The 12,967-nt window shown below is 37.2% G+C and overlaps 1 protein-coding gene and 1 long non-coding RNA gene across 2 annotated transcripts; one reads left to right on the forward strand and one right to left on the reverse strand.

Moving 5' to 3' along the window:
* Positions 1-11: 11 nt before the first annotated feature.
* Positions 12-2,441, reverse strand: LOC131315759 (uncharacterized). Its single transcript, XR_009196884.1, has 5 exons — positions 2,091-2,441; positions 1,872-1,950; positions 1,203-1,289; positions 638-722; positions 12-274 (listed from the first exon to the last, which is right to left on the reverse strand). It is a non-coding gene; the product is annotated as an uncharacterized LOC131315759 (long non-coding RNA).
* A 4,757-nt stretch (positions 2,442-7,198) lies between these two features.
* On the forward strand, positions 7,199-8,900 carry LOC131315760 (UDP-glycosyltransferase 75C1-like). Its single transcript, XM_058344954.1, has one exon. It carries the CDS (start codon positions 7,242-7,244, stop codon positions 8,694-8,696), a length of 1,455 nt encoding a protein of 484 aa, XP_058200937.1. The 5' UTR covers positions 7,199-7,241; the 3' UTR covers positions 8,697-8,900.
* The last annotated feature ends 4,067 nt before the right edge of the window (positions 8,901-12,967 follow it).

Raw genomic sequence — 12,967 nt, forward strand, 5'->3', positions numbered from 1 at the left:
AAACACTTTCTAATACACGTCTTCAAGTTATCTTTCGACACGAAAAGTACATACGAAATACAAATAAATTGCCCTACATAATGATTCCCCGAGTTAATCCAGCTTCCCTCAACCTAAAATTTTTGCATTCCTTCAACCGAAAAATTCTGGAAGACGCACTAAGACCTGTGATGACAACTTCTCAGTAACTTCTTCTTTCCTTTCTCCCTGTACAATCAACACATGATATGTACGCTCCAATAAAACGAGATGACACATTTTCAGTCAGTATTTACTGCATGAAAAAATAACACAAAATTAACGTCCAACCAAACACATAGCTAGAGAGATGAAGCTAGAGAGACTTTCTTTTCATTTTGAACAACTAATCCATATTACGGTAATTATATACCAGTAGGCATGTGTGTATGCATATATTTCTATGCAAATTTGAAACATAAAACTGATAACAAATCTGTAAACACACTTATACGTGGCCTCCAAGAAATGTTCGCTTCAATTAAAGACAATTAATTCCTAATATGGATTCAGCCTTTTCATCAATATGAAAGTTTTTTAAATTTAAATTATGCTAGAAAAACTCAGGATATTGTGCAAACCTTGGACAAAAAAAGTCTTTTCATCATTGAAAGCATACCTCAAAGAGCATTGCTCCAACAACATGTTCCTGCATAATATGTTGCCCCAGTTTCCCTACATTTGAGTTGTTATGTCACCAATGCCTACAAAAAAAGTCGTTATTATGTGACTAATTGTTTGAAATGGGTAGCCTACGGAAAAAAATCAACAACTAATTCAAATAAAAAGATATAAGAACCAAAACATCAACTAGAGAGAGCAATTGGCAAGTTTAAAGCAAAGAACTACAATTAGATGTTCAGCCACCTAAAGCAAGGAATATATTCGTAAGTGCATTTATCATCCACACCTGTACAAGAAAGAGGTCCAAAGTAAACAAAAATTTATAGAGTACTAATTAATCTCCAAATTCTTGCCAAAATCAGAATTTTTCAAAGTCATATTTAAGTAAGCCTTAGTTTAACAAAACTGCGACAAAGGCTTAGAAGGCAGGATATTTTTTACCTCATTGCCAACCAATTCAAGATGTGTCTGATCCCTGAAGTTAGAAATTTGTCGTAATGAATAAATGTAGGCAATGTCAATTAGCAACAATCGAATTGAACTAAGAGTTAACATTATACCTCATCGCAGCCAGTCTAAACTAGTCTTGGTATGTGACCTATCAAACTGCAGCTAACTCACGACCAGCAAGAGTTGAACACATTGAACTGCAAACAATAGTTAATCCAACAGTTGTGTAGATTTTAGGAATCAAAGAAATAGAGTCTATGGGAATGCAACAATATGAAATGGAGCATGTCACAACCGTAGTTAGACTTCAAAACAAATTTACTTCCCCACCAAAGTGCCTCTGTTACTAGTTTCTTTACCAAGAATTCCAGATACTAAGATAATTAAACTGAAAAGTAAAAGCTAAGCTTGCCTTAAATCTACTTGAAAAAGTGGGGTTTGGTACCACGATCATCATTCCATCACTACCACAAACTATCAACAAAACAAACAAGTATAGCCAATATTATTGGACTGCCAAACCGGTTAATATAACTATTCAACTTTGCATAACAAACAAGATACATACACTCCAAACACTACAACCTTTAAAAAAGGCTTCACCCTTTTCATTAGCTGGCCACCAAGTTCAGACTAGGTGCTATATATTTAGCTCTATTTCTGCAAAAATTCTAGTAAAGATTAAAACAATAGGGTTTACAGAGAATGTTATGTACGTACACATATGCATCTGTGGAGGTGAGATATATAGAGAGAGAGAGGGAGGGAGGGAAACAAACCTGGTAGAGAGAGGTGGAGTTGTCGGCGGCAATCGGGAGAACACAAGCGCGCATTAAACAGATCAACAATAAGCCCAACCTACATGTACAGAGCATAGATTTACACAAGCATATTATCAAACACTTGTAATGCAAATGGATATTCACCTATATGATTGTACATAGCATAGACTGACACAAGCATAATATCAAACACCTATAATGCAAATGGATACTCACCTAGATAATTGATCTTGACAATCCAGATGAGACCTCTGCAAGCAACTCAATCAACACTGAAACAAATTTTGAACCATGTAAATAGCACCCATAAATTCAACAATGAAAAAATTAGGAAAGAGTTGGAGAACTATCTAAACAAAGCCGTGGGTCTGTATACCTGTTTGATTTCAAGTCAATCGATGACCAAAGCAATGGTGGAGCAAGTGGCTGATAACCAAGATCAATCAACGGCAAATCACAGTGACGGGCTTCTCCCGCCTCTTAACGCTGTCAAGATCAATGAATGGCGCTCGTACGGTTGGTTGAGAGAGAGAGAGAGAGAGAGAGATCGTGGAAGGTAAAAGAGGTTTTTTTTTTTACGGGGTAAAAGAAGTTTCATCTAGGTTTATATTGGGCGGGATTAATTACATTAAGTTACCACGAGTCCCGCATATGGCGCTGTTTCCTCCCAAAAAAAAAAAAAAATGTTTTTTAATGTCACTTATAAAGAGAAAGTGACATTAAAAAATAATAATTGTGTCACTATTTTACAAAGTGACATCATAAATATATTAAATTATAGTTTAGGAGAAATTGACATTAGAAAGAAAAAATATTTATGTCACTATTTTAGAAAGTGACATTAAAAATATAATATATCATCGTTTTTTGGATAACTGACATTATTTACTTACTGTAATCTTTTTAATTACGGTTTTTTCAAAAAGTGACATCTTTTCACTTTTTCAAGCGTCATCTTTTAACAATATTGTAGTAGTGATATATACTATATAAGCTTATCGCTCCTATCCTTCACAACTCTCCTCAAAAAAGGCGTAGGGCTAGTGGGTTGAAAAACAGTAAGGCTGTGTCTAGAGGGATAAACACCAATGATATCTCATCCAACCATTTGCCTAGTGTGTGGGCTCTGGTCACATATGATTATCGAGGCAGTATGAGAGTGACAACATAGTTGAATGCTCACTCCTCGTTATGATGCCGAGTCTTGTTATACACGAATTCAAAGATTAATAAGTTATCCCAAAAAAAAAAAAAAAAACGGATAGGTATACCTTTCTCAACTAATTCAATAAATGATGGTACATGTTTCAAATCATTTATATAGCTATACCTTGATGGTTCAATAAAATATGCAATACACAATGAAGATTTTCCTATCTAACAAGGGGGACATCATAACACAAGAAGAGTCGAAATGGTGATGTAGCAACAAATTATGATTTTGCAATTGAACAATGCTATAGGCGTAGGGGTTGAAAAACAGTAAGGCTGTGTCTAGAGGGATAAACACCAATGATATCTCATCCAACCATTTGCCTAGTGTGTGGGCTCTGGTCACATATGATTGTCGAGGCAGTGTGAGAGTGACAACATAGTTGAATGCTCGCTCCTCGTTATGATGCCGTGTCATGTTATACACGAATTCAAAGATTAATAAATTATCCAAAAAAAAAAAAAACCGGATAGGCATACCATTCTCAACTAATTCAATAAATGATGGTACACGTTTCAAATCATTTATATAGCTATACCTCGATGGTTAAATAAAATATGCATCACACAATGAAGATTTTCCTATCTAACAAGGGGGACATCATGACATCATGACACAAGAAGAGTCGAAATGGTGATATAGCAACAAATTATGATTTTGCAGTTGAACAATGCTATAGGCTTAGGGCTAGTGGGTTGAAAAAGAGTAAGGCTGTGTCTAGAGGGATAAACACCAATGATATCTCATCCAACCATTTGCCTAGTGTGTGGGCTCTGGTCACATATGATTGTCGAGGTAGTATGAGAATGACAACATAGTTGAATGCTCGCTCCTCGTTATGATGCCGTGTCTTGTCATACACGAATTCAAAGATTAATAAATTATCCCAAAAAAAAAAACGGATAGGCATACCTTTCTCAACTAATTCAATAAATGATGGGACACGTTACAAATCATTTATATTGCTATACCTCGATGGTTCAATAAAATATGCATCACACAATGAAGATTTTCCTATCTAACAAGGGGGACATCATGACACAAGAAGAGTCGAAATGGTGATGTAGCAACAAATTATGATTTAGCAATTGAACAATGCTATAGGAACACAACTTTAAAATATACAGTAGCTCGGAACACAACTTTAATAAATTCCTTTTTCTGATAACAAAAATAAGAATTACTGCTTCTGAGTTTTAAATCATGATAACTACTTCAATCATTCGAAATGCCATGTGTAAAAAATATTTTACAAGATACATATATACTTTCACACATACAGAACTAACATGAAATGCACCCACGTGAATATGCGAGACAACCACGAGGAGACATTTAATCAGAGACGAGCCTAGGAGTTCTGATCAACAAAACAAACCTCCTTCTGAATTACTATATGTTAAGTTGACCTCATTGTCAAACTTTTTCACCTACCATTGGTATGAAGTGTATCAATGTTGTTCCAACCACGTACGTACGCATACTTTGTACTCCCTCCATAATTTTAGTTCATTAATTATGAACCATCGTGAGGTTTTTTGGATTAAAAAATAGAGTATAACTGTGCATTATATTCGCACTCAAACAAAATACATAAAATTTGAGTGAATATAAATCATGGCTCCATCACTAAAAGTGCTTCATTTACTGTGTGGAAAAAAATATAATTTTTTGCGTGGTGATTTAAATTATAGGACGGGAGACATTTAGTCAAACTTTCTCATCGTATAATATCGTACCATAACTAAGGAAACCAAAAGATTTTTTACTCGGGCTACCCCTCACTTGCAGCCCAGATGCACGTGGAGGTATGAATTGATGAGATGAGGAGATTGACAGGGCGACGGATACTTAACCACGCAAGGTGTGGCCACTTAGATCTGATACCATGTTAGAATTTCTTAGAGGGTTCCAACCTAAAATCAATTAGCAATAGGTGGAGTAACCTCTAAAATATATTAACCAATTTTAGATGACTTAGATGAGAGATGTATGATTAAGTTTAACATTATGTATGTGTAATGGTAGGTTACGTTATTGTTTGTTTATTTTTCTTTCTTTATTTGTTTGGCGTACAATTATTGCTGTTTCTCAATCCATGAAAGTGATTTCATGAAGACCGGCCGGGCTTGTACAATACAAGTATCACCGGGGGATGGAGTCTAAGCCATCTTGTACCTAGGTGGCACTACAAGAAAAATGAAAATTGGTGACGAAATTTAATTTTGTCACTAAATGAGTATATTTGGCGACAAAAAAACAAATTCGTCACCGTTTTGACAACTTCCGTGACGAAATAATTTTGTCATCAAATATACCTGTTTAGCGACGAAAAAAATATTTTCGTCACCAAAAGTACCCATTTGGAGACGAAATACATTTTTCGTCACCAAAAGCTTAAAAAAAGGTGACGAAATTATTTTTTGTCGCCAAAGATAATCATTTGGTGACAAAAAAAAAATTTCATCGCTAAATAAGTCCAATTTAGTAACGAAATATTTTTTTTGTCACCAAATGCTTAACTTTGGTGGCGAAAAATAATTTCGTCACCATTTTAACGCTTTTAGTGACGAAAAATATATTTCTTCATCAAATGGGTACCTTTCGTGCTGAAATTTATGAATTGCGCTTTGTCACTAAATGTATTTCGAACATAACTCTTTACTAAAAACTCCGATTGAGATAATTCAAATTGGGTTTGAACAATAATTCAATTGCCTACAACTTTCATGTTTATCAAAATTACTAATTTTAATGTTTAAATGTTCAAAATTACATTTGAAATATATTTTTATGTTAAACATATATGTTATATATTAGATATTTCAAATATTTACTGAAAAGTGTGTGTGGTGCAGTTAGTTAGAGCTTGCGCGAAAATCTCAAGAGACTCGGGTTCGAAACCTAGCAAGAGTAAGAAAGAAGGATTTTTTTCCCATATGAAAATGTCTTTCGCAACGAAAATTTTCGTCACCGATGAGACTCATCAGTGACGAATTTTTTCGTTGCCAAAAGGAATAATTTATGACAAAAAATTTCGTCTTCAAAAAACACAATAAGTGAGGAAAAAAATTTCGTCACAAATTATTCACTTTTTGATGACGAAATATTTTGATGATTTCGTCATCAAAAGACACTATAGGTGACGAAAAATAGATTTCGTCACCGGGTAGGAATCCTCGACAACCTTTAGTCGACAATTTTTTTTTTGTCACCTATATTATTTGTGACGAAAAACAAGCAATTTGTGACGATATTCATTCGTCACCCAATGCAATTTTTCTTGTAGTGTGGTGCCATGGTGACAATCAGTCTTCACGGACAGTAGCTATGGCTCGAACCGTACATTCCACTGGCGAGTAGAGAGCCTCTATGGACATTTTCAAAGGGTTGCTATGCTGGTTGCCCTCTCTCACTCTTTTGATTATCAAAAGTAATAATAATAATCTTATCCACAGCTCATAATATGCACCACGACTATAAATACAGCTCATGAAACACGTGAACAAGTACTGACATTTCACCTAATTTCAATGGCCACCATTAAAATTTTGGTACACTAAGACTTCTTAAAATACGTAGAGCAAGTTTCTTACTCCAACAAGCAATGTGAAACTGAGGGACTCGACTATGGGTATACCGACCCATGGTAGAACTTACTTTGGCATCTCACACAAATTAATCACCCAGAGCTTCATTAACGTTAAAATAAAATAATATTTCGAATGATCTTAAAAAATCAGATCGATTGGATTAATGGAAGTACTTGATCAGATTTTCTGAAATTTTCATCGAGTATATTGAGCGTCGATCCAACAGACTACAAAGCCTCTTCAACACTCAAACTTACTCATAAGTTAATTATGAGTTTTGAGTATTGGGCACAGCGTCGATCCAACAGGCTACAAAGCCTCTTCAAACCCTCAAACTTACTCATAAGTTATGAGTTTTGAGTGTTGATCGCAGATAGTTTGAGTGCAGATAAGTCATAAGTTTTTTTTTTTTTTTTTTTTCTGAAAAAAAAAAAAAAAACCTCTGAAACCCCTTCAAATGTATTAAAAACAGTAATCCCCAATTCGTCACCACAAACGTCATAGCCCCCTGGCTTTATTTTACATTTGCATTATAAATCCCAGCAACCTTTATGGAACTCCATGCACGGTACTAAATTCCCAAACTCCAGTACTCTCCCTGCCTCCTGTAATCTCCGCCCACATCCACCAGAAAGAGAAGAAGCAATGGATGACCGCATTCGACTCCTGCTGGTAACGTTTCCGGTCCAAGGGCAAATCAATCCCAGCCTCCAATTTGCCAAGCGCCTAGTCAAAATGGGTGTCAACGTCACTTTCGTAACTGCCTTTTCTGTGCTCAATCGCATAACCAAATCCGCCTCCGCTACTCCACAGGGCTTGACCTTTTCCGGCTACTCCGATGGCTACGATGATGGGTCGAAACTCGCCGAGCCCGTAGGGAAAGATGTAAAGATTAACTGGTCGAAAGCCGTAGCAGAACTCATCAAATCAGAGGCGGAACGAGGCCAGCTTTTTATTCATGTGGTCTATACCACATTTCTCCCTTGGGTAGGCCAAATTGCACGTGCCCTTAACGTGCCATCCACTTTCCTTTGGATTCAACCAGCCACCATCCTGGATGTATACTACTATTACTTCAATGGTTATCGGGATGCCATTCGGAGCAATACGAATAACCCCACATCGGCAGTTGAATTACCCGGACTGCCATTGCTCACTGGCAATGACCTTCCCTCTATTCTGCTTGATTCAAGCGCTTTCGATTGGGGGGTTCTTCCAATAATGGAAGAGCACATAGGTATACTCGATGGCGAAACAAACCACAAAGTACTTGTGAACACCTTTGATGCTTTGGAGTCTGGGGCCCTGAGAGCAATCGAGAAGCTAAACTTGGTTGCTGTCGGGCCATTGATCCCGTCAGCTTTCTTGGATGGAAAGGATCCGTCTGACACTTCTTTTGGGGGAGATCTATTTCCATATTCAAAAGCCTATATTGAATGGTTGAATACGAACTCCAGCAAATCTGTAATTTACATAGCGTTTGGAAGCATTTCAGCTGTAGGGAAGCAACAAATGGAGGAGATTGCACACGGGTTGCTTGAATGTGGAATGCCGTTTTTGTGGGTAGTGAGAGCATCAGATGAGGAGAAGCTAAGTTGTAAAGAGCAATTGGAACAACAGGGAATGATAGTGCCGTGGTGTTCTCAAGTGGAGATTTTGTCACACCCGTCGATTGGGTGTTTCATGTCTCACTGCGGGTGGAATTCTTCTTTGGAGAGCTTGGTTTCCGGAGTTCCAGTGGTGGCTTTTCCGTTAGCGTTAGACCAAGTGATAAACGGAAAACTTATCCAGGATGTGTGGAAGACGGGGATAAGAGTGATGAGAAATAGGGAAGGAATTGTGGAGCGTGGTGAGATTAAGAAGTGCATAGAAGTGGTGATGGGAGAAGATGATATGAGAAGCAATGCTAAAAAGTGGAAGGAATTGGGAAGGGAAGCCGGAAAGGAAGGTGGATCCCTGGAACAAAATCTGAAAACTTTTGTTGAGGAGACGATCCGTGCTAGTTTGGTAAAATAAATATTCTTGTACGAAGCTAATCGAAACATAAATAATGTTCCGTCAGCAATAAGTGATACATAAATGTTGTTGTACAAACCTGATCCATGCTAGTTTGGAAAGGATCGATCCGTCTGACACTTCTTTCGGAGGAGATCTATTTCAAGGTTCAAAAAAACTATCGAAATTGAACTCAATGCCGAGTGAATCTGCCATTTCCCCCAACAGTTCCCTCTTTTTCCTGTGGTTCGACCACAAACTTCTGAGCTTTATGCTATCGATGACAAAATCCTACGCTTCCGGCTAGAAATACAAAGCAAGGTCAGTAAGCAACCAATAAGAGCTTGCATAACACCGAGGCAATCAACTGAGACACTACCTTAGTGAATGGGAAGAATCTCCAACTTCACTTTAAGATCACTGCCCACTCCAGAGTAAAATACTGCACTCCTTTTTTGTAGTTTTAAGCCCAGAAAGATAATAGAAACCATCCAAAAAGCAGACTTAAAAGTAGGGAAAGATAGCTTATCAGTCCCACATAAGCCAAACGTTTAGTCATCAGCAAAAGCAAGGTGATTGATCTTTTAAAGCCACTACGAACCAAGCATTAGAAACACAATACATGACCCATTTAGTGAACTGAACTGGAAATTGCATAGCATCCATCATCTCACTCAGTGAATCCCATGGGACTGAATCGTAAGACTTCATAAGATCAATTTTAATAGCACATTTTGGAGGATCCACATCTCTATGGTAGTTCCTAACTAACTCCTGCACGAGAAGAATATTACAGTATCTAATATGGTTCTTCCTTTCGCAAAGGCTGACTGCCATGGTTGATGATTAGAGGCAGTATACCTTGCATTTTGTAGAGTTATTGTCTTTTGTTTTTTGTTTTTTGTTTTTTTTTTCTCTGGCCAAAACGGTTCAGTGTTACTGGGAATTAGAAGGTTATAAGCAGGTACAAGAGGAGCCAAGCAGATCTTTCGCGAAGACTTGAATTCATGACCTCTCACTTGACAGGAGAGTAGCAGCCACTGATGCTGGGTGCGATGTTCTGTAATCGTGGAGTCATTGGTAGTACTCAAAACCATGAAAGCTTAATATGCACAAGGACAGTAGATACAGCTCATGAAATTCGCATCAACAATATCTAAAATCCCGAACATGAGAAGTGTCCTGTTGGTGTTTGACAGGTTGTACATAATTTCACTTACGACGTGACTCTATGCTAGCCGACTCCAATTTATTGAGAGTAAATGCTCGGTTCTTTTTGGTTATGTAACTCATTGCGGGTGCAACCCGTCAAATTGATTAAAAAGCAGTAATCCCCAATTCATGACCACAAACGTCATAGCAGTATAGCACCCTGGCCGTAAACTTTACACATGCATTTAAACCCTGCAATCTTTACGGAATTCCGTGCACAGTCTAAAATCCCGAACTCCAGTACCCTCCCCGCCTCCTGTAATCTCCACCCATCCACCAAAAATGATGTAGAACACGTGGATGCTCAATTTCATGAATAATTGGAACCGATCGAAACCTCGGAAACCCAAACGCTGCTTAATTGCAAATTAATCGAATTTGGAAAATTTCGCACAAGCTCGGAATAGGCCCAAACTTGGAAGTTGAATTTTTTTTGCGCTACGGTCAATACTCACGACCCTAAAGTCGTGACATGTGGTGTTTTTGGGCCCGAAATATTCGTTTAGGCCCTCAATTTGATTATTTTGCCGTTTTAAGAAAGTTTTAATTTGTTAATAATCTTAGATTGTAATTCCTTATTAGTTGGTTCTTTTTTGGAAAGTCCTATTTTTCTTTCCCGTTTTCAATTTTAGGAGTTTCCCCAAATTATGGGACTTTTTATTTTTTGGCTTAATTTTCTAGGGTTTCAAGTTACACCTTATATTATGAACCTAATGTTTTGATCAGCTTTTTATCAATAATATTTAGACTGTCTCTTTCTCTTGTGGACTCAAGTTTATCATTCATTTGATTGGTACGCAACTAATTTCTTTGTTAATTCTGCTGTGTCAAAAGAAAAAGGAAAAAAAAAAAAAGAGAAAAAGGGATGGATGACTGTGTTTGACTCTTGCTAGTAATGTTTCCGATCCAAGGCAAATCAATCACAGCCTCCAATTCGCCAAGAGGCTAGCCAAAATGGGTGTCAGCATCGCATTTGCAACTGCTTTTTCCGTGCTCAATCGCATAACCAAATCCGCCTCCTCTACTCCACAAGGCGAGATCGTTGAATCCCTGGAGGTGGGCAAAGGTGAATTTTGTATATAGCACACGGGCAAAGGTGAATTTTGTCTAAGACAACACAAAGGAGACATTTCATCTAAAGTCGAACTCAGGAGTTAACAGTTGTGAATACTATTCCCAGGCAATGACACCCTAGGCCCAACCAGACCAAAACAAAATGGAAAGAAGCCAACCCGGATCAGCCACAGAACAATGATTGAAGCAAAGACAAAAGCCAAAACCGATGCCCTACCCCAAAAAACAAAATTTCAACAACTTGGCCTAGTGGATCGAGGTTATAAAGTAAGAGATACAACAGGAGCCGAGCGAGCGTCATGAACTTTTTCACGAGGACTCAAACTCATGACCTTCCGGTATGAACTCTTTCACGCGGACTCAAACTCACAACCTCCCGGTATGAACTCTTTCATGCGGACTCAAACTCATGACCACCCGAGGCATGCTGTTCTATAATATTAGAGTTAAATAAGAGTACTCAAACCAGGAAAGGGACCTATTAATGAAGGCCCTTTTACACGACAAGTATCAAATCATTGAGAGCCGACAGTTTACAATTTGCATGAAGACAATAAATACAGCTCATCACATACATCAGCAAATTAAATCTATCCACCTAATTTTCCATTTGGCCTTTTAAATTTTTTTTCTACCGTAAAACTTATTAAAATATCTATAAGATGGGAGTCTTTCTTACACTATTAAAGTTATGCCAAACTAAGTATGCAGAGAAGTGTCAACCAACATGTACTATTGTATAATTTCACGTACTAGTGTTAGCCCGTGCCTACGGCACTACGCATCCCGATTGGAAGGGGATGGCAGTTGTGTGATTTAAGTAAAAACCATGGGCACTTAACTGGAAAGTCGGAGAATGCACTACAGCCTTTGGATCAAATGAATCTAAACCGTTCCAACAACTTGTCCCCACACCCTTCTGTTTTATAATAGAGATAGAAATTTCACCTATTAAATCTTTCTTAACCTACGACTGACCCACACAGCTTCAAATCCGGCCAACAGGTCGATTGAGTTTTTCAGCGGTTTTTGGACCATGGAATAAGGCGGGTCAGTAATAGTTATTATAACTTTCTTGATGAGATCATTCTTAAGCAAAAAAAGAAAACAGAAATGTTATTAATAACGATCCATATACAAAGAGGGCTTACACAATGCACATGTGGCAGCAAGATAGCCTAGTTGGTGCAAATACCGAGTGGGCCATTTTGTTGCCAGATATGCATTGTGTAGGCCATTATTGTATGGCTATTAGCATTTTTTTCGGGGGAAAAAAACAATCTTTTATCATTGATTATTCATGTGTTGACTTCACTACAAGAAAAAGTATGTTTAGTGACGAAAAAGTGGCGACAAAATTTAATTTTGTCGCTAAATGAGTATATTTGGCGAAAAAAAAATAAATTCGTCACTGTTTTGATAACTTCCTTGACGAAATTATTTTGTCACCAATTATAACTATTTAGCGACGAAAAAGATATTTTTGTCACCAAAGGCTCCTATTTGGCGACGAATATTTCGTCGCCAAAAGAGTAAAAAAGGAGACGAAATTATTTTTTGTCGCCAAAGATAACTATTTGGTGACGGAAAAAATATTTTGTCGCCTAATGAACCAATTTGGCGACGAAAAATATTTTCGTCTTCTTTTTACGTTTTCAGTGACGAAAAATTTATCCTTTGGTGACGAAATTTATGAATTATGCTTTGTCACCAAATATATTTCGGGCATAACTCTTTGCTCAAAACTCCGATTGAGATAATTTAAATTGGATTTGAACAATAACATAAAGAGCTACGACTTTCATGTTTATTAAGATTGCTAATTTTAATGTTTAATAGTTCAAAATGTCGTTCAAAATATATTTTAATGTTCAATGTATGTGTTATATATTAGATATTTCAAACATATGCTGAAAAGTTTGTGTGGTGTAGTTGGTTAAAACTTGCGTGCAAAACTTAGGAGGCTCGGGTTCGAAACCCTGCAGGAGCAAGAAAGTGAGATTTTT

The sequence above is a fragment of the Rhododendron vialii genome, chromosome 2a, assembly GCF_030253575.1.
Source record: "Rhododendron vialii isolate Sample 1 chromosome 2a, ASM3025357v1".
In the NCBI taxonomy this organism is placed as follows: Eukaryota; Viridiplantae; Streptophyta; class Magnoliopsida; order Ericales; family Ericaceae; genus Rhododendron; species Rhododendron vialii.